This window comes from Ammospiza nelsoni, chromosome 4, assembly GCF_027579445.1.
Source record: "Ammospiza nelsoni isolate bAmmNel1 chromosome 4, bAmmNel1.pri, whole genome shotgun sequence".
NCBI lineage: Eukaryota > Metazoa > Chordata > Aves > Passeriformes > Passerellidae > Ammospiza > Ammospiza nelsoni.
This window is the reverse complement of record NC_080636.1, coordinates 13,943,021-13,964,611: the sequence shown is the minus strand read 5'-3', so window position 1 is coordinate 13,964,611 and position 21,591 is coordinate 13,943,021. Positions and strand designations below refer to the sequence as shown.

The 21,591-nt window shown below is 38.1% G+C and overlaps 2 protein-coding genes across 4 annotated transcripts in view; one reads left to right on the top strand and one right to left on the bottom strand.

Annotated features, from left to right (window-relative positions):
• The first annotated feature begins 336 nt into the window (after positions 1–336).
• Positions 337–2,364, top strand: MED28 (mediator complex subunit 28). Its single transcript, XM_059469743.1, has 4 exons — positions 337–502; positions 589–655; positions 1,474–1,586; positions 2,030–2,364. The coding sequence occupies exons 1-4, from the start codon at positions 353–355 to the stop codon at positions 2,225–2,227; spliced, it is 528 nt and encodes a 175-aa protein (XP_059325726.1). The 5' UTR covers positions 337–352; the 3' UTR covers positions 2,228–2,364.
• A 2,115-nt stretch (positions 2,365–4,479) lies between these two features.
• Positions 4,480–21,591, bottom strand: part of FAM184B (family with sequence similarity 184 member B) — a 36,286-nt gene continuing 19,174 nt past the window's right edge. The window contains exons 3-12 of one of the 3 annotated variants that reach the window (XM_059470777.1): positions 19,987–20,097; positions 15,247–15,459; positions 13,874–14,027; positions 12,633–12,745; positions 12,046–12,230; positions 9,174–9,320; positions 7,700–7,817; positions 7,411–7,515; positions 6,557–6,759; positions 4,480–5,204 (exon numbers count right to left, since the gene is read on the bottom strand). In XM_059470777.1, the coding sequence (XP_059326760.1) occupies positions 5,099–5,204; positions 6,557–6,759; positions 7,411–7,515; positions 7,700–7,817; positions 9,174–9,320; positions 12,046–12,230; positions 12,633–12,745; positions 13,874–14,027; positions 15,247–15,459; positions 19,987–20,097 (1,455 nt within the window). In that variant the 3' untranslated portion in view covers positions 4,480–5,098. The remainder of the gene's footprint in view (positions 5,205–6,556; positions 6,760–7,410; positions 7,516–7,699; positions 7,818–9,173; positions 9,321–12,045; positions 12,231–12,632; positions 12,746–13,873; positions 14,028–15,246; positions 15,460–19,986; positions 20,098–21,591) is intronic. The other 2 variants (XM_059470778.1, XM_059470780.1) reach the window with 2 other exon arrangements.

The following is a 21,591-nucleotide window of genomic DNA, read 5'->3' as shown; positions in this document are numbered from 1 at the left end:
TGCCCTACCGAGGCCACTTCTGGAGTGCCCTGTCCGGTTCTGCGCTGGTCAGTGCAAGAAACGGGTGGAGCTACAGGAGAGGGCAGTGAGGATGGACGGTGTGGAACATCTCTTATGAGAAGAGACTGCAGGAGCTGGCTGTGTTTAGTCTGGAGAAGTCTAAGAAGGGATCTCGATACATTACAGTATCTCTGACATGCGCCAGGAGAATGGTGCCAGACGGTGCCCAGTGACAGTGCCAGGAGCGATGCACCGCCCCACACGCCGCGGCCGCCCGAGGCTCCGGCCCTCAGCGGGCGGGGCCGCCCGGGCCCGCCCCGCTCCCGCCGCATGCGCGGCCGCCGCTCCCGCTATGGCGGGCGCGCTGGGCGGAATGTTCGGGTCCCAGGCCCCGGGGCCGCCGCCGCCGGGCCCGCCCGGCCCGCCCGGCCTCATCCCGCCGCCCGCGGGGCCGCGCAACCCCAACAGCACGCTGGTGGACGAGCTGGAAGCGTCCTTTGAGGTGAGGAGGGGCAGCCGCGGGCGGGCGGGCGCTGCCTGCCTGCGCCGGCCCCGCAGCCGCTCAGCGCGGTGCTTCCCTGTCCGCAGGCCTGCTTCGCCTCGCTGGTGAGCCAGGACTACGTGAACGGCACGGACCAGGAGGAGATCCGCACCGGTGAGCCCGGGCGGGAGCAGGGCGCCGCCCCTTGCCGCTGCTGGGAGCGGTGGCAGGAGAGAAGCGGAGCCGGGAATGCCCCGGGTGCGGTGGGAGGGTCGGAGTGTGCCAGGTGTCTCCTGAGGTTAGGTTGGCGTGCAGTGAAACGCGTTTCGAGCACCAGGGAGGTGATGTGATGCATTGAGAAGCTGAATGAAGCAGTTCCAGGGAACGGGAAAGGCCAGGCAGCTCAGCAGCGCTGCTTTAAGGTTTGGGTGGCCACCTCCGTGGAGGTGGAATAAATATTGTGTGAACAGGAGTTTAAAAAGTGGGCCTTAGAAGTGCCGTTGTCCCTGAAAATTTTCTGAAACTTCATTCAAATGGCGTTTCAATGATTTCGGCATAAATGCTTTTCAAAACTCCTTTCTGGTTATTTGATCATATTCATGTGCTGGCATGGAACAACTTTTATTACCAAAATAGTAGTGTGTAGTCTATGAGGGCAGAATATTCTCCTCAATAAATGCATGTTTTAGAATCCTACACTGAGCATGTTGCTTAGGCATGCAACCAGGTTCCATGAATTACTTTATTACTCCTTGTCAGAAATAAAATAAAACATGGGAGGAAGTGTTGCACTTCTAAAATAACTTGTCCATTTGCAAAGCAGTGTCTTATACAAGGACTTACTGGTTTATAAATATATTATTTTAGATAATCTGACGATTTTCGTTCTAGAAGGTACTGTGAAAAGTGTTTTTAATAGACCACTACCATTACCCGCCCGAAATCCTATTTTTTTGGAAGCTGTTCTTTCAATACTGTTATTATATGTTTAGGTGTTGATCAGTGCATCCAAAAGTTTTTGGATGTTGCAAGACAAACTGAATGCTTTTTTCTACAAAAAAGACTGCAGCTATCAGTCCAGAAACCAGAACAAGTAATTAAAGAGGTATGTTAATTTACCTATCCTGTGCTAGATCAGATAAGCTATGTACCTTCATCACCATGTTCATAATTTTGGATTTTTCAACATGATGCTGTACCTTAAGTTGGTAGAACTTGGCTGTTGTCATAAGTCTCATCATGAACCTGGAGAGGCTGGATACCTGCTATGTGGAGTATTGGAACACAGCTGATAATTCATTGGAAGAGACAAACTAGTTAGTCAGATTTTGCTGGGGATGGTGATCTCTGCAATATGTGACATAGGTGAATGGCACTAGTGCATTCACAGTGCTTTCCCTCTGTATCATTAGACACTTTTCCATTATTCTCTTTTTCCACTGTAAGTTCAGCTTGAAAACTCAAGGTCTAAAAAAGTTACATACTCTTTATGTGGGGTGGTTATCCTTTTGAATGCTATTTACTAATATACCATTTTTTCATCCATAGGATGTTTCAGAATTAAGAAATGAATTGCAGAGAAAAGAAGCATTAATTCAGAAGCATCTGAGTAAACTGCGACACTGGCAGCAGGTCCTGGAAGACATCAGTGTACAGCACAAAAAGCCTGCAGAAATGCCTCAAGGTCCATTAGCTTACCTAGAACAAGCATCTGCAAACATTCCTGCTCCAATGAAGCAAACATAATCTTCAGTTTTACACAGCTCAGTATTTTAAAAGCAATGGTGTTCTTTGTATGCTTTTTGTATAATGTAATTTCTACTGCAAATATAGTTAAAACAATTAAGCCAAATAAATTTTCTTGTTTTCTTTTGTTACAGAAATATGGATTGGTTTTATGTTTTAATGGAAAATATTCAGAGTTACACTTCTACCAGAAAGCACCCTGAACAGCATCTCCCAGAATGCATCCTTGTTCCTTTTAGAGAGGGTGGCCCTTGCTTTCCCCTCTTTTTTGATATGATCAAAATATTTGCAAAGATTAGTTTTTGATTTTTCTGGAATATTTAAATGTTTTGTGATCCAGTAATTATCCATGAGTACCACTGCAGAAACATTCTTTAAAATTGTCTGTATGTAGGTCAGATCACTTTTTTTTGAAGTGAATTGTCACTCTCCATTATACTGGCTCACCTCATGGAAGGTGTCTTGGGATATTCAAATTTGGTTCTTATGGGATGAATTGAAATGGAAAAACACACACAAAAGAGAGGGATATGTAATGCAGGCCTATGCTACTGATGTTCTGACTCTCAGGCTACTGAAGAGGTGTTCCAAAATACCTACCCCAAAATACAGACCACTCATTGTGGAGGTAGAATCACCCCCACTGACCAGTATACAGAATTACCTTCTATTGCAGTGCTCTATTTAGTAAGTTAAATGTAGCCAAAAAAACTTTTGGAGGTAGAAATAGCAAAACACTCCTGTGTATTTCTAAGCAACAAATTAAATTCATCCATATAACCACTTTTCTACATATACTTATTTAGGGGGGGAGAGTTGAATAATTAATTGTTGTAACCCTGGACGTAAGAATTGCTAATTGTGTATTGAAATTTCTAGTGTTCTTGGGGCAGCATGGATGAAAAGTAATGAGAACAGCACTGTACATTTCCATCCTCACAGGTGCCAAGGTACCCATCAGAGTTTCTGTACGCTATTTAATCTCTTTCTTGATTACAAGTATACAAAGTGCCTTTTTGCCAAATCACTTTTCCAACCAACCAGTTCCTCTTGGAAAAAATACTAGATAACTGGGATGAAAGCTTTGGCATGTAGAAGTGTGTGGGATCTCAGCACCTCAGGATGGAGGCGCAGAGTGGCCAAGAACACCCTTGGGGGGCTCGGGAGTCCTGGAATGCTGCCAGAAGTGTCTGGTGGCTGGACTTTGAGCCGACACAGGAGACGACACCTGTATGAGGACTGGGAAGGTTTCACTGGGTGAATTGTGAAGGGATAAGTTAGTTAGAGTGTAAAACACAGGGTTTAGGATTTCGGTACAGGGGGGTCTAAAGAAGTAAGATGGAGGAATTGGGGCGTGTCCTGTCCTTCTTCTTCTTCTTCTTCTTGGCCTCCATCTTCTGTGGTGATGGACACTTTGGGATTGGTTATTACTAAAAGTGCACCGGTTAATAAGGGTAGAAGGTATTGGGGAAAAATGATAAATATTGTACACGTAACTTCGAGTATAAAGATAAGTGACCGCCCGGGGGCTTGCAGAGTGTGCCCATGGCTGACTTGCTGTGCAGACCTCTGTCGGGCTGAAAGAAAATCTTTTAGATAAACAATTAATAAACACCGAGACCGAGACAAGATCAGAAGTCTCTCCTCGTCCTTTGAAGCGTCGGCTCTTCAAGGCCATCCCTGGGCCTTTCCAGGCCACCTAAACAGCACAGAGAAATCTACAGAAGTGTTCTGCCCTTCCTTCCACCTTTGCACCACCAGTGAGATGCAGTGGCTGTTTTGTCTGAAATGATTGCATCTGTTGGTGTAGCTCTTGCTGGCTGTTGGATGTGAGCACAGGTTAGGCTGGAGGTACATCTCTTTGCATGTACAACATTTTTTTAGGTAGCTGGGCCCTGTTAGTTGAAATGAAATGGGGATTCAAAGCAACCGAAGAGAACTGTCCTGTCTTAATAGCAGGCTGCTGGTTGCACATTTTCCTGCCTTTTACACTTCATGGGTTATAACCCAAGAGTCAACTTCTACATGGGTTCTTTCCTGCCAGCAATGAATTAGCATGATCTGATAAATGTGGTCATTCCCCCACTTGACTTTTATGTGGGCATAAAACTAGTATGGAGTTAAAAGGTACCAGGGTGCAGTTGTCATCACTGGAACTCAGTGTACAAGTCTGACTTCAGCATTAACAGAGAATTATTTTGAAAAACACAGAAATTGGATCATTTACAAGCTTTAATGTTCATACTTACATATCACCCTAATTTATCAGGCTGATACATATATTGAAATTCAATGGGAATATTACATAGCAAATAGCTATAAATATACAAAACAGTTTATGAAGAAAACCAGAAATTATTTCTGAATCAGCCTGCTATAAACATGCTAGCATATTTTTGAAGGTGTACTACATGCTGTGCAGCTTAAAATTAATTTAACAAAAAGCATTAAAAACTTTTAAAATTACATTATTATATGCAGAACTTACATAAACAGCTGATGAAGCAAACATAAATGTACAGAAGGAAGATTTTTTTTCAGCTGGTGCCAAATTGACAGAACATATTAGAGTCCAAATTCCACATTTAATGAAATAGTGGAGTGATATAGTCTCTTCATTAAAAAGTCTTTTCACATAACTGTATCCAAACTTTTCCTTAATTTTTTATAGAAGTTGTTTTAAAAAAAGCATTTTCCTTAACTTCATGCCTGTAACTCCATAGTTACTAGATGAAAGAGAATGCAGGTACTTCCTTACTTAGAAATTACTTTTTTTTTCTTCCCTTAAAACAACTATTGGATTATCATTCCTAAAAAGGAAACAGGAATAGACTTTTATAGTAATTTTGAGAAGTATGGCAGTAGTTTGCTTTAAAATGAAAAATACTTAGTAAGCCATTCTTGATGCTGAGGGTCTTGTTTTTGGTCATCTTTGGTTTGTTCATTGTTCATTTGTTCATGTTCATTGCCATGTGTCCTGTGCAAACAAATAAGCATTAGCATCACCAACCTACTTACAATCCAGCAGCACTGATTGTAACATGAAGAAAAGCATGAAGCCGAGCTTAACAGCTATACAGAAACATTTGAACATAGTTCTTAACTTGACACTCCCAAAAAATTAAACAAAAGGATGCATCAGGATATGAAGTCTTGAAAATCAGAGAATGGCAGCTGCAATTCACTCTTTAAAATACCAAATACAATTTATGCATTAAAAATGTTGGGTAAAAGTTCTATTTGAAATGGAAAGATTTATCTGAACACTACCTGGCATTCATAATCAATCCTATTACATAATCCCCGATTTTCCATAATTCAGGATTTTTTTAACATATGGTAACAAATAGGACTTAACTTATGATTGACTGATTTAAAAGAATTAAGGCAGCAGCAGCCAAGCTCAGTCTCCTTGCACGGTTGTTTCCCTCTAAAACAGAAATTTGCCTTGGCAGTCATCTGGGATGACACTGCATGTTTGTATCTTAAAGAAGTGGGAATTTACAAAGAGGATCTAAGCCTGTGTCCCAGGTTGTTTTTGTCAGCAGTCAGCACCATCTGCCCCCAAGGAAAGAATTCTCTTGCACATAATTTACAGGATAACTAAATCTCCTCCAGGAGATTGCTGAGAAGGCCAGATTTTGCCCTGAAATACAGTGCTAAAGTTTGGGGATTTTTTAACTGTATAGTAGCTACATACATTTTTAACTATTTCTTGAAGAGAGAGTTTATGTTATAAAACACTGAACATCATTTACCTAACTCAAAAATTTGAAGAATTTAAGCTCCTCAAAGAGAAAAAAACCAAAGACGTTAAGTATCTGCTAATCAGTTTTCAAATCCCTAACCTTTGCTAAATGATCAGCCTAGGTTCATTCAAATACATCTTAAAATAAAAACATGACATCCACATCTACCAAGTGCAAGGTGAGGCAATAAAAATAAGGAAGACACACAGGACACACATCCTTAACAGAACCATTAAAAGATGCCATGTTACTAATTAATTACATTCTTAGTAAAATACTTGCAGCTCCTTTTGCTTTTTTTGTGTGTATGTGTGTGTCTGTGTGTGTGTTTTGTTTGGTTGGTTTGTATTGTTTTTTATTTCCCCTACCAGGAGGGGTTACAAGCAAAAGGTCAGCTGGGCAGGGATTATAGCCCACTTTTGCAGTAAAGTTCTGGATCTGTCTGCAGAAAATGAAACACACAGAGTTCATTGCACAGTAGGAACCTTACATCGTTGTGTATTTCGTGTCAAATGTGTTTGAATTGCCTACAAGATTCTAAATATGAATTCATTTATCATCATACAAAATGGACAAATACCTTGTGGCAGCAGTGCTGTCTGAGGACTGTGTTGATGGAGAGCCCACCCTGAGGCAACCAGAACTCCGGTCTAAGCTTGTAGATTTTGTTATTTGAGGAGCACTTCTTTTTGATCTCAAGTCACAGCTCAAAAAGCTCTTTGCGTAGGAAGCTAAATTCGGAACACTGACAACACGACTGGGCACCTCAACCTTTTTCTTCTGCTTTTTATTGCAACAGAAAACTTCATTACATACACATTTTTTACATTTTATTCTATGAAACCTTAACAATACCTCATTCCCAAATACCTCACAAGGAACACCCAAATAGGAAGATTTCTGTATTTTTCTATAGGCATTTAAATTGAATTTCCATGGTATGCTGTATCCATGCATTTTGCCATCCAATTAAAACAACATGTATTTGACCCTGAGATTTTAGACACATGAAGGTGCTTTCCACCAACTTGACCTCCCTTCTTTCTATGGATATTTGTAGAAATATCATGCAGAGGGACTGGAATGACAAAGGGCAGATAACAAGCTACTCAAACAGATGCATAATTTGCCTTGATGCATGCAATATCCCAATTAGCACATCCCAAATCTGCAAGCAATTGCCATGCTTATCCCAATGGAAGACTGATGTCAGAGTTCTGTTGTTTTATATTGGCTTAAACACCAGTTATCTACGTTGCATATATACTTCTGAAGAATTTCTCCTCTGCTCAACAACTGACTCTAGATTGGCACTGGAAAGAATTCTACTGAATATCATCATAGACCATGGATAGCATTTTTGTTGTCCTGATATGATTCAAATAGTAATAAAACAATCACAATGTGTGATTTTAATTGCATTGTTCATCTTACCTTCATGGAGGGAGTCAGGCATGCTGTATTGGGGTTGAAAGAAAATGACCGATTCCTGTAAGAGTCAGTGTTGGCTGCAAGTGAATGCTGACATTTTCTTCCTTCCTGAAGGGAAACAAAGTTACATGTATGGAAACCTGTATTTGTTGGAAGCTGGTATGGAAAGACACATTTGTCAAAGTATTCCAGAACAGAAAGAAACAACCAGGGTGAAGCAATGTGTGAAACACTGAATAGAGCCTTACAATAGATTCCAAAATACATATGTCCATATAAAAAAGAGTCTTACCACCAGCTGCTTGATAATCTCTTCTCTCTCACTTAATTTGTCTTGCAGGCAGTTTATAAGGTGTGTGTCTTCAGGCCTGGACTCCCACTTTTTTGACTTTTCTTCTAATTCTTTAAGTCTGTACCAAAGAAAATACAGACCCGAAAAAAACTTCCTCAGATTAGGTTCAAGAGAAACCTTGGATGTACTCTGCCCTATGTTCCAAGCCTAAAATACAGGGACATAGCCAGGCCTTTCCAATAAAACAGGATTTTTATAAAATGGACACCTGTACATGGTTTATGTAGAAGTATAGAATCTTCTGGAGCTCCAAAATAAATTTCCAGGGTTAATCCACAACACCTGTCCAGTGTAAAATCCAGCCCCTTATGTAAAATAGTAACAAGCTTGCACATCATATTGCTAGTCTAGTTTCCTAAAGAAAAAAATCAGTGTCAGAGGATCTATACATATCTATAATCATCTACTTGTTCTCTTTTCTGACCCAGTAACTTTGGAATCCTCAGAATTATTCAATTCCTGTAACTTTCATGAAGATAAACATAGATATGCATGCTGCTTTAGTAACCCTGCTAAGTCAAAACCTGTAGTCTGAGTTCAGCTTTTTAAATTCCTTAAATTTCCTGGTTTTTATGTGTGGGTAAACATTTTTGAGAGGACCACCCCTGACTCTTATTATCTTGGAGTTATCTCTGAGTTAAAATAAAAAGATGAATCTTTACATCTGAAAGGTTTAAAGGTTAGAGGCCTGCTTACATGCCAAGTCTCTCTTCTGGACTTCTGCTGCTTCTGAGCAGTTAGGATAAGAGAAAAGGAGGAGGGATATATATATATATATATCTATATAAGGGATTATTTCTGGGGGGACTCAATCTGAAGCACCACAGGACTTCTTAAATCCACAGGGGGCTGCAAACTGCATTTATTTAAACGAGCATCTTTTTCCTTGGAAATTTTTAAGGGAGTGAGAATGAGGTTAAGAAGTTTTACTTAACGATGCTACTCTGCTGAACAAAATTAAGTACACGATTATAATCAAGGCCTCTGGTGTTATCTGTAACACAGATGATTTTACACTTTATAGAATTTCTAGATTCTACATGCAAGTTTTAATTTAGCATAGTAAAACTTCATGTATAGTGCTTTAGATTAAGCAATATCCAGAATTTATTACAATGTGGCTGGGTATTTTTGGTTTCCAAAGACAATACCTATACACTTCTATTTTGACACATGCAAGTTTTAATTTAGCATTGTAAAACTTCATGTATAGTGCTTTAGATTAAGCAATATCCAGAATTTATTACAATGTGTCTGGATCTTTTGGTTTGCAAAGATAATACCTATGCACTTCTATTTTGATCCTTATAGTATTTTACTTATGATTAATAAAAAAACTGTACGTACTAAGGATAATAAATAGAAACAGAACTCAGTGCCAGCATGAGCCAGAGTTTATTGTTAAATTACTTACGCAGTTTCTAAGGAGAAAATCTTTGCTTGGAGATGTGCCTGAGTGCTGCTGAAATCAGACACTATGGTTTCAATTTCCTTCCGGTGATCTCCTTTCAGTATGTCCAGTTCTTTTTTATGCTTGATATTGAGGTCTTCTACCAGTAGCCTTTCATTGGTATTAAAATATGTCTGAATTCTCAGGTTTCAATATTAGTTTATTATCATTGATCAAAGCATGCTGTTTTGAGGAGTTTTATTGACTGCAAGGGTAATTAACTGGGCAAAGATCTGGCTTCTGCCTACAGATTTGATATTTTGGTTGCAATCTGAGAAGAAATATTTTAACACTGAGGAAGAGAAAAATTATTTTGAAAAGTACTTGGCCTTCACCCTTCAGGAAATTCAAGGTCTATTCCATATAATGGTACTATTGATGTTCTGTCGAGGATTAGTTTGTACATCAATCTTAATGACAAAATATGACAACAAAGTACCATAGGAACTTATTTGTATTAGGCAAAATCATGTTGAAATATCTGGCATTTTAACATGAGGCTCTCATGATATATGTCACTACATCATGACACCAGAAACATTTAATACTGCCTATCATCATCCTAAAACTAAAAAACAATTTTAAAAATCTAAAAAAAAAATCTAGTTTCTCCCCTTGAAATTAGAGCACAGCCATGGAAGTGACTAATTTGGCACTTAGCATAAAATAAGCAGCAGAAGAATAAGGGTAAAAAAGGGAGAAGGATCCCTTGAAATGAATATTCAGGAGTAGAATATTTTCCTTCAGAAGACCCACTTGGGGGACTTGTTCTCTCTTCCCATAAAAACACCTTTGTCTGCTCTTATCCTCATCCTTGTAAAAGCTTTCTGTACTGGAGGTGGAAATCACACAGTTCAAGAGAACGGAAAGAGGAATTATTACTTCAAGCAGATTATGGGTTTCACTTACTTTGCAAGAGTAGGACTAGTAATTTTAAGTAGTTTGTTATAAAAATTTGTCACATGCAAGTAACAAGCCCCTATCAGCTTTCAAATCAGAAAAGAAACTGGCATAAGACAGGGGCACTGTTGTTAAAAGTAAAAATAGCAATTACTTATATGCACCAATTTAACTACTCCCCTACACAAATTATTAGTCTGGCAAAAAACAAACAAACAAACAAACAAAACCAACCAAACAAAAAAAAACCCCAAAACCCAAGAGCTGCAAGTTAGTTTTTCAAGTCTTACATGGGTTAATTTCAGAGCAGCCTGTATCAGAGGCCTAGGTCCACTCCAGTGCTTTGGTCCTATCTCCAGTTATTTGAAGGATTTCTCCTTATATAATTTCCATTAATGCTTCCTTCCCAAATGCTTACTGTAGTAGAGCTACACCATCCATTCCCTGTAATGCAAATCCTCCAGCCCAGCAGCCTTAGCATTTGAGGCCTTTTAGACCTCAGCGCTGACACGTGAATAATTCTTCTCTTCATGAACAGAGGCTCTAAATTCCTTCAATGTAGCTTGAGGGCATTAATGAAACCCTCTGGTTTGCAATTCTCTCTATTGATCTTGCTTCTTGCTTCAAAAGCTTGAAACGAAATTCACTTGGAAGTAACTCTCCAAAGAGTGCAATGGCAAAAAAAAAAAAAAAAAAAAATTACTCATTCTTTAAATATCTACTGACTGGTAGACAGGAATGGAATTACTCTGGCCACTCTGACAGTCTGCAGAGAGACATTCTATCCATTGAATGCTTTTTTCTGGACTATATATGCCATAATTTTAAAGATTCCTTTAAGGGCACACTCTTCAGAAATCCTTTTATATACATGCTTGTGTAGTTAGGGGCATATATCCTGCACCACTGCAAAAATGAATTGAAAGATACCCACACACCACATCCCTCAGTCTCTCTACAAAGAGAATGTGTTATGTTCATCCATAAATTTCAAAGGATTCAACACCCATACAAATGCAGTGGGCAGTGAACCCAGTCTTGTCTCCTTTGTAAATCATGCCAGGGGAGCTTTAGGTTGGACAGTAGAAAGAATTTCTTCAAAGGAAGGTGATTAGACATTGGAATGGGCTGCCCAGATGTGTTTAAGGAAAGACTGGATGTGGCACCCAGTGCCATGGTCTAGCTGACATGGTGGTCACAGACTGGACTCAAGGATCTCAGAGGTCTTCTCCAAACTAATTGATCCTGGCATTCTGCACTTTTTCTGAACAGAAATGGAAAGACCCTTTTGCACCATGTGTGCTGAGCCTCTGGCTACACTAAGACATGGCTTACCTTCTACAAGATGGCCAAGACTCAAGTCACCTTGCCCCTCTTGTGCCCTAACAGCCCCTCACAGTGCCAGGCTCACCATCAGCCCAGGGGCACTGTCAGTATCCACTGGCACTGCCCTTACTACCCCTGTGCAAATCTGGCTGCTACAGCCAAAGCAAACTCTTACAGGAGTATATAGCATTCTCAAACATCCCCTTTGGAATTAACAGTCCATTGGTTTCACCTACAGAGTATGTATAAAAACCTGATATTTATTCTCAGAAACTTCCATATTCCTTTTAATAGCTCTTTGGTGAGTTTGGGATCTATGTCTCCCAGTGCCTTTGAAAGGCTGACATCATGCACATTTTCTCAGGTCACTCCTGGGGGGATACACTAGACATACTTTTCTGTAACATATAATGAGCAATTAGTTCAAATGCATCTATTATGGCTGGAGGAAAATGTGAAATGAATTACTGCTTTTGCAAAATTCCTAGCTTCTAAAATTAGTACTTTAGGAAGGAAAGATTCTGACATGCGTCGCGCTTAGAACACCACTCACTCTGGCATAATTATTGAATCTCTAGATCGCACTGCCAAGTGTGAATTCAAGGCAAACCTTCTATGCTGTTTATCTCTATCCTGAAGCTGTGCAGCTTCTTGCTTCTGTGTCTCCAACTCAGCACTGAGCAGCTCCATTGTGTCCTTCAAAAGTAAATTCTCTCTCTTGAGTTCAGAAATTTCACTCTGACATTTTTCCAGTTCATCATGAAGAGATCTGATCTGGCTTTGGCTACTTCCTTCCTAAGAAAAAGGCCAAATTTAGTTATTCACAGCCTCTTACTTTTAATGTTAACATCTTCCTGGATTTGTGTGCATTGCATTTTTGTGATCTGATTTTTCAATTATATGTGCAAGACAAAATCAGGATCAAAAGTTTCTGAATATAATCTACAGTCTCTACACAATTTATTTTATTGTAACATTCTTTCATTTACTTCTTTTGTAGATTCTGATCTTTAATTGGAAAGAAAAAGCCTGCCCACAGGGAAAAAATTATAAACATTTAAAGTGAGATTTAAAGGCAGAAAACCCATTGCATTTCTGGAAGAGACCATATACTTTTATTATCACTGGAGAGAGAAATGTGATATTATTGCTTTTGCTGAACCCAACACAGCAATGAAGTACAAACTGGTCCCTTGCCTGTTGCTTCTTCAGTGTCCTCACACTCCTCAGCTCCATTTGTAGTTCTTCTATTTGCTTCTTTAGGTTTGTGCATGATGTCTGCTGCTCAGAGAGTTCCATCCTTAGAGATCCTAGTAACAATCAGACAGTCATTTAGGCAGTCAGAGGCCAGCTGGATGGGGAAGGCAGATACAGGGAATGTAGATGAAAACATTAATTCATTATATTTTGCTTTGTTCCTCGACTCCTTCCCCATTAAGCATAATGGCCTCCTATTACTAGAGAGGTAACTCAGCTGAGTAATAATAAACTGATATGGAGCTACAAAAGCAATGAGTCCACATCAGACTCAGAGAGATAATTCTGTGGCAGTTGTATTGCAGACCACATCATCACCATTGTTTCTTCTAATCTTGAACTTTAGTGTTAATTCAGCTGGTGTTCTACAGAGGGCCACAGGGCAGACTGAGGAAAGCTCTGGTTGTGTTAGAGAAGTACAGTGCTTATGCAAGCTCATCTGTCATATACTGCAACTTTCAGGTATTTTAGGTACAAGTTTTTCAAGTACAAGAAGAAAAAAGTTTTTATCTCTGTTGTCTCCCTACAATCTTTCTTGAAGAAGATAATCTATCTATTTAAAGTCTAAACTTCAGAAAGGAAGAAATCTTTCGAGAAAATTTTAATTACTAGTGGAAAAAATCCAAGACTAAAATTCAGTTTGTATGTAAAATACTTTCAAATTATTTTTTATTTAATTAAAAAACATTTTATAGATGAGCTTTAATAACCTGAGATTAAACCTGAAGATATTACACATCTTGCTAGTGCAGTGTTCTGTTGAGTTCTAAACAGTTTTGGGCACTTTTGAAACTGACTAAACAGCACATAGGGAGCAACTCATCTCCACTGCTGAACTCAACAGAGCAGACTTGAAGCACATATAAAAATTCAATATAGAAAAAGAAGAGTAAAGTCATATGAACTAATTATAATTTTCCAATCTAATATGCCTGATAATGCATACTTGAATGCTGTACACCATACTACTCTCTCTGCAACATTTTGCTGCTGACAATTGAGAGCTTGGTTAACAAAGAATATTAAGACTATATTGTTGAAATTGAAGGGTATGACAAAAGAGATTAAGAAAGATCTGAGTTCCCAGAAAATGGGAAAGAAATGAATGGAATGAAAGTCAGTGGTTCTCAGCATATATATAATCAAGCAATAGGAACTGTGCATGACATGAGACACTATACCTAGCAAGAGGGCTTGCTGCTTTTGTATCTGCTCAAGTTCATCATGTAATTCTTTCTTTGCTTTCTCTTCCAAGGTTTGTATTTCCAGCCTATGAGACTGATGTTGGATCTTGAAAGTCTCATTAAATTCCTTTTTCAAACGTTCTTCTGCCTCCTGTAAGCAAAAGTTCCCCCAAAAACAAAGTAGTTGGAGCCTGTTTATCAGCTTGTTGTTTTACTTGTAATGCTAGGATGAATGTGGCCTTTCATGGTGGAACTTAAATTTTCATCACCACTTTACAAGACATTTTATCAATGCAAGCATAAAAATGAGCTGAAGATAAAAAGTAACACTTAAGAGGTACAAGATAAATTATCAGTGTATCACCTCTTAGACCTTTTGAGCAGGATAAAATAACACGGATATCTTTGCACTATTTGACATTAGAAAGAAAGTTTTATTATTCATCATACAAAGGCCCCAGATTTGACCTGTTTGTCATTACTTATCACAGTGTGTCAGACAAAGGCATCTGTCTTTCCTTGAATCCCTCTTGGGTCATGCTTCCACTGTCATTAGAAGTAAAGCTGGTACACTGCAAGGGATGGAGCAGCTGCTCTGTAGTGGCTCTGAAAGCAAGCTCCTGTCCTCAGTTTTATTCTTACCAACTCACTGCCTTCAGCTTGGTTTTATCAAAACTGGAATTTTATTTGGAATATATAAACAGGATATTAAATTCTACTTACAGTAGTTTTATTACCTAGGTTTTATAAAGTTCTCTAAGCTGTGGGAACCAACAGGGACATCTGAACTCCATGTCACAATCACATGTACATTTTTCAAGTTGATTTTTTCTTGGACAGCAACAGTCTTTGGGACTTCAGTATATTGCATTAACATTTTGTCACTGAAATCAATTCACTTGAACCTTTAAAAGCCTTGGCTATCACTTACTGAATTGATTTCTTGAAGGTATATAAGGCAATACACATCACTATATGTGTCTATTATACTTCTTAAGTATTTATGTATAAATTAATAATGGATGAAACATAATAAAACTGAGTCCTGTTATTAATACTCTCAGAAATTCCCTTGTATTTCTGAAGTAGGTGCACAGATTAAGGAGCTTATATTCATGGCAGCCTATACAACAGCAGCCTAAATGTAGGATATATTATATTCACACTGTGGTCTAAGTTAAAATGTTAAAATTATTAAAAAACAAAAGTCCCATGATGAGGAAGTTTCAAAATCCCAGAATAATTTATTATGTGCAATAATAGCAACCCATCATTAAGCTAATTGGAGGTAACTGAGTTTTGGCTCTCACTTAGATGGTTTATCCCATAAATATATATATATTTTTAACATTAGTATGTAGTAAACTGACCTTGAGTTCCTGATTCTTGCTTTTCTCCAACATTTTTAAGACTTTTTGATGTGATGCCTCCAACTGCAGTTTAACATTTTGGTTTTCTTTAATGGTGTTTTGAAGATCCTGCAAAAGCTTCTCTTTTTCTTTGTTGGACTGTAGATTATGTTTCTTCAGTGACTCCTTGAAATTATTTGCTTGTTGTTCTAATATTTGCTTCAGCTGAGCCACCTTCCAGAAAAGCAAATCAGCAGGACAGGATTATTAGCTGCATTTACAATGCAGAGGAATTATGTAAAGTTGAATATACTTTATGAGCTTGTCTTGCTCTATGAAAAAATAGCAAGATGCTTGTTTTGTGCAAGAAAATAACACTTTTTTCAGTGAAGAATGACAACCTTTTTGCATATACTGTCTGTTGCTCATCAAGTACTTTTTAAGAATTTCAAATCATCTTCATCTCATATGTGCAATCCACAGTTCAATTTGCACAATAATATGGCAAAAACCAGAAGGCAGGCCTAAGGCTCTGCTGAAGCTATCCAACAAAACTGATATATTTAATTTGAAGCAGCACCTAGCTTCGCCTGCCTCAGACTGAGTTTAAATTCACTATTCATCCAGTTTTTTCTTGGCTTCTTCCACTGTGTCATCAAATGAAACCAATTTCCCTGATCAAACTAGTGAAGAGTAATTGCCAAATACTATTTGTAATGAAAAACATTAATTGCCTTTAATATATCTGTGTAATAGGATCTGTCTGTAGCCTGGATACACTCCAAGAATAGGCAGATGCCAAAGCTACTTGCCAAGCATACTTTTGCTTCAAGAGGTTATGATTTTTTTTTTTATTACTTTTTAAAGAAATATGTGGTAAATCATAAGATTTAATCAAAGGGGTGCTTTGGTTTCTGGTTACAGGCAAAAAAACCCCTACTTTGTCTGCACACCTATTGAACTCAAGCCAATATTTTCCCATATAAAGAAAAGAAACACTGCAGTTTTAGGTACTGCAGTTCCTCATAAAACTAACCTTTGATGTGAAAGACTTAATGCTGTACTGTGCCTCCTATCAGCTGACACAATATGCATTAGCATCACTACACTCAAGTATGCATTTTTTTATGGGCTTCCTGAAAATAAAGAGACTGAAAAAAAATGTGTCAGAAAATAGGCTGTATATTTTATAATAGAAAAATCTGAAAGAGGAAAAATGTTACTTGGAATACTTCTTAAGCAAATTAGTCACCTAGGCAGGAAAGATTATTAGAGGCCTATATAAACTTAATCTGTGGTCACAACATTATAAACTTCCCCAACTCTTCAGAGACAATTATTGGCCCAAAGGACTTCAAACACGAAACAAAAGATCATACTAACTAGAAATAGGCTGAGCTGGGAACACAGTGTAGTAAGAAATCATATGGAAAAGTAGTTTTAAAACCATTGTTTTTCAGTGATTAAGGGGAAAATCCTACAGGGAGGTATCAGACATACAAACATGTTCTTTCTCATGAATCCTGTTGCTTCTAACATATCAGAAGTTAAGAAACAAACATGTCCATCCTATCAGGTTTCCTCCTCCTCTTTTGCAGTTAAAGAGGTTTTCAAATCCACCAGTGAAAATCTTCTCTGGAGTGTTTTGCAGTGCCCAAATAATTTTTTGCACTTCCTGACTTCTAAACAGATAGCCAGACCCTCAATTTGCTGAAGTTGGTAAAGCAGCATTTAAACCAATGAAACTGTCAACTCACATCAGTCCAGAATCTATTTGGATGTTTTCATTATTAACAAAGAAACAACACTCTGGAATTTTGTTTTATAATGTCCTCCTGCTGCAAAACAAAAGTTCTTTAAAAAACTGTACTTTAATTCCATTACTAATTCACTTTTATCTACCAGAATTGCACAAAGTAATCTCAGAGATGCAAACATTATTTCACTGGTGGATTTGAAAACCTCTTTAACTGCAAAAGAGGAGGAGGAAACCTGATAGGATGGACATGTTTGTTTCTTAACTTCTGATATGTTAGAAGCAACAGGATTCATGAGAAAGAACATGTTTGTATGTCTGATACCTCCCTGTAGGATTTTCCCCTTAATCACTGAAAAACAATGGTTTTAAATATAACATAAACAGTAATATGGCATAAGAAGTAAAAACAAAATAAATTGCATTTTACTGGGTTTTTTAGGCTTATTTCAGAGTTACTTCAATTAAGTTCTCAGTAAACAATATTCCTAAACTTGTGGCAATTCCTGACCAGAGGAATTTCTGACTGTTAGTTGGTGGAATCTTCAAGATCCATAAAAACTCTGGGCGTTGCTGTGTTGTACATTGTACAAAGATATATCATGACAAGCTGATGTTTGTACTGCCATTTTATGCATCTTCTAATTCCAGAATAGAACAGAATCATAGAATATTTGGAGCTGGAAGGGACCCACAGGGGTCATAGAAGTCCAACTCCTGGCTCTGCACAGCCCCATCCCCAGGAGTCACACCATGCCTGAGAACAATGCCCAAACACTCTTTGAATTCTGCCAGGTTTGATGCTGTGACCACTGCACTGGAGAGCCTGTTCCAGTGCCCAGCCACCCTCTAGGAGAAAAACCTGTCTCTAATATCCAACCTAAATCTCCCCTGAGAGCTTCAGGCCATTCCTCTGTGTCTTGTCACTGGTCACCAGAGAGAAGAAATCAGTGTCTGCCCCTCCTCTTCCCTCATAAGGAAGTTCTGGACTGCAGTGAGGCCTTCCCTCAGTATCCTCTTCTCCAGGCTGAACAGACCCAGTGACCTCAGCTGCTCCTTATACAGCTTTTCCTCAAGACCCTTCACCATCCCTGTAGCCATCCTTTGGACACTTTCTGATAGTTTCATATTTTTCTTATATTGTGGCACCAAGATCCTTTAACACATGCTGAAGAGATCCTGTAGTTCAAAACCAAGGAACTGGAGGGCCCTAATGAATTAGCATTCAATCCACACAGGATCTCACATCTTTCCTTCCAAATGACCAAACAGATACAAGTCTGATTTCTTTATCCATAAAAGTCTTATTAGAACAGAAATACTGACACTTTGAAGTGCAACCCCAGAGAGATGAAATTATCATTCTTCTCTCTACTCTGGACAGTGCTCCAGCTATGTCAGACCAACCAAAACCAGGTCTTAGGCAGCCAAGGAAGCTATTTTTAGGTCTGAAATTGTATCCAGGTTAGAACTGGATTAGTAACAGCACATTGCCTCACCTTTGAGGCAGAAGCTCTGGGCTGAGCCATTGTGAAGGTTTCCAGATGGGAAACATGCCCTCACTGAAACATAACATTATACAGTGAATGGTGCTTTCTTGGCTGTGAATATTCATGTCCCTATAGCAGGAAACTATTACAAGCTGAAATGACTTCACTACCCTGGCAATATTGCCAAGTAATTAGTTAAGAAAGTAACTTCTGGAGTAATCAAGAAAAATGCAAAATTTCTCTTCAAATGGAGCATTTGCTCCTTTTTCAGAGCAGTCAGATTCTAAGATACAATAAAATGTTTTTTAGTGTATCTGTTCATATTTACCATGGCTCTGTGGACATAACATATGGCATGCAATGTACTATTTAATACTATTTATGCTTATAGTTGCAATAATTTTCCACCACTCTTTGCTAATTTACCGTGATCTTGTGATGCAAGTGGATGAGCAGTTAGAAAACATAAGTTTCCTTCATATTTTACTGTCCTGAACATTTCAAGAAAAGTAATTTGATTACCCACAACCTTATTTTTTGCATCTGCAAAACCTGAGGAATAAACCTGAATGTCATAAACCTTTCACTCTGAATAGGCCAACATAGGTTGGATTGACCCAAAAATCTCTCAGAGAAGAATCTGTAGGAAACAGTGGCATGAAGAAATATGTAATGAAACTCAAAAACAGCCAGAAATTTCAGAACATTAAACTACAATTAAATTCTGTATTTGTAAGACTGGGAAATAGACAGAATGTCACTGTTTGATAACAGAATGTATAAATATGTTTTGGAGGAGAAATTAAAAAGAAACACCCATGCTGCACTCATAACTAGTACAGCTAGTGTAGCACAGATGGGAGAAAAACCAGGTGTGGCTTACCAGAAATGAGCACAGCCCATGGCCTGATTGCTGGAACATGCACACCAAGGGGTAGTAATGGCATGTGGGAAGGTGGAGGCAGGAAAGGGAGGACAGGGTTTTGCTTAGCCTCCTCATGACCCTATCTGTCCTTTCTCTGTCTTTAACCACTCAGCAAGAGCTAATTATGACCACTGAGAGGCTAGAAATGTCAACTAAAGATCTATGTCTTCATTTTTTGCAGAGTTGTTGCCACACAAATTCCCACTGAACTTGAGGGAAGTGAAACTGGTTAGAATCAGTGAAGATACATCTCTATGAATTACAAAAAAATCAGAAAGTTAACAGGATTTGTAAGGAAGAGTCTTATCTCACTTTGTCCTGTAAACAAACAAACAATCAGAGTCACTCTGCAACCTTGATATGGCCAAACTCCTCATCTTAGAACATCTGCACAGCGTAATATATGAAACAAATAGGTTTGTCAAAATCTTCATAGATATTTAGAAGCTGTTATTTCTACCTGGAGTCCTTACATATTTTATTGAGTGATAGACACAACAAATATTATTAAAATCTAATCCAGAATCTCACAGATGGGATGAAAAATGAAGAGACTTTTTATTACTGCATTACATTTATGCCCAGTTTACCTCCAGTGAAGAGTTTTGAAGTTTCCCAGTAAGAACTTCTTTCTCTTTCTCTAGTTGCTTTAGTTCACACTCAGATTTTCTTTTAAATTCATCTAGCTGTGTCTGGAGCTCCTAAAAAAATAAAAGAAGAAAAGACAAGAGCATGCAACAGATGGGACAAAACATGCAGCATGAAAAAGAACACTCTTCTTCTACATTAACCTAGATAATACAGCAGTGTGCACAACAGTACATGCTACGGTCAATTAATGTCAGTTGTGTTATTTAATTTAAAATATATAAACAGTTTGGTTTGCTTCCTTCTAATATTACTGTGAGACAATACAGCTCACATTATCCTAATCTTCTACTGAAAGCTTCCCTAAGGTGTAAAACTGTACAGCATGAAGAGTCAGACTGTTTTGCCTAGAGTAGCATGAATCTTCAAAAAGAATTTAGTATGCAAGAGTCACTCACAAGACCTGAAAAACTGTAACTATACATTGGCCATATAAATAACAAGATGACTAATGGGCAATTAGTGCAAAGAGAATCAATAGGAAGCAATATCTGACAGCATCCATAAAGAAAAAAATGATAAGTAAAAAAAAAAAAAAAAAAAAAAAAAAAAAAAAAAAAAAAGAGGATTATATAATCACCATGTTGCTGGAAATAGTTAAAAAAATCAATGAGAGCATAAGTTGCAAGACAGTGACCAAGAGCTTGTAGCAATTGTTTGTAGTAAGTGTTAGCAATTACTTGTTGAAAGACTGAATGTGCAACCTCTAGAAACTTCCTGAACTGATACACACAACAAATTCATTAGTGTGCTTGCTCTTCCTATCTGTGCAAATTTGCTAACTCAAAAAACATTCTAAAGTGTCTTCATGCACTACAAATGAAGGAAACAGAAAAAAATAACTACTTAACACCTCCTCCATCCTGTACAGCTCCCTCTCACACCCCTTCGTGTAAAACCTAGGTAACAATTAAAGGATGGAATTAAACAGATACATGAATATTGCAAGGGAGGAATTAGCTTTAGTTTTGCCTGTACAAAAAGGAGCAGATGTGTCTTTTTGATTAAAATGTGAAGATCAGGTGCAACATTCCCACTTCAACTCTGTCAACTGACTTTCTTCTCTGTATCCTAATTTTTCTATCTGGGAAAATAGATACAACACTTCCTTAACAGCTGTTACAGGACTTCGTTGAATAAGAGGATATAAACAGCATCAATAATGAGAAAAATTGTAATTTTGTTCGTTTTACTAACTCAATATTTTCCCGATTAAATTAATATTATTATCTAAAAAGATATTATTATAAGTAATAATATTTATTGCCTATAAAAGATAAATATCTACTAGTATGCCTTTTTCTAAAGTATGAAGTGTTTGATACTTAAATTCAATCTGACTCACATGAAGACCTTCAGCCTGGCATAATTTTAAGAATACATGTACAAGATAATAATAAGTAGAATACACTATATAAAAGGCAAAGCAATTTCCATGAGGCTTCACTAGTTTAACTGCACCTTGAAAAATTGCATCTTCAGATACTGATCAAAAGTGAGCCATTCCACAAGCAGATAAAATAATTTACTCACCCAGGTTCAATTTT

What these genes read in the sequence shown, in the direction of transcription:
- MED28 (XM_059469743.1), top strand. Translation starts at nt 353, where the DNA reads ATGGCGGGCGCGCTGGGCGGAATGTTCGGGTCCCAGGCCCCGGGGCCG. An exon ending in CCAGGAGGAGATCCGCACCG is followed by an intron (nt 656 to 1,473) that starts GTGAGCCCGGGC and finishes TTATATGTTTAG; the next exon opens with GTGTTGATCAGTGCATCCAA. An exon ending in CAGAACAAGTAATTAAAGAG is followed by an intron (nt 1,587 to 2,029) that starts GTATGTTAATTT and finishes TTTCATCCATAG; the next exon opens with GATGTTTCAGAATTAAGAAA.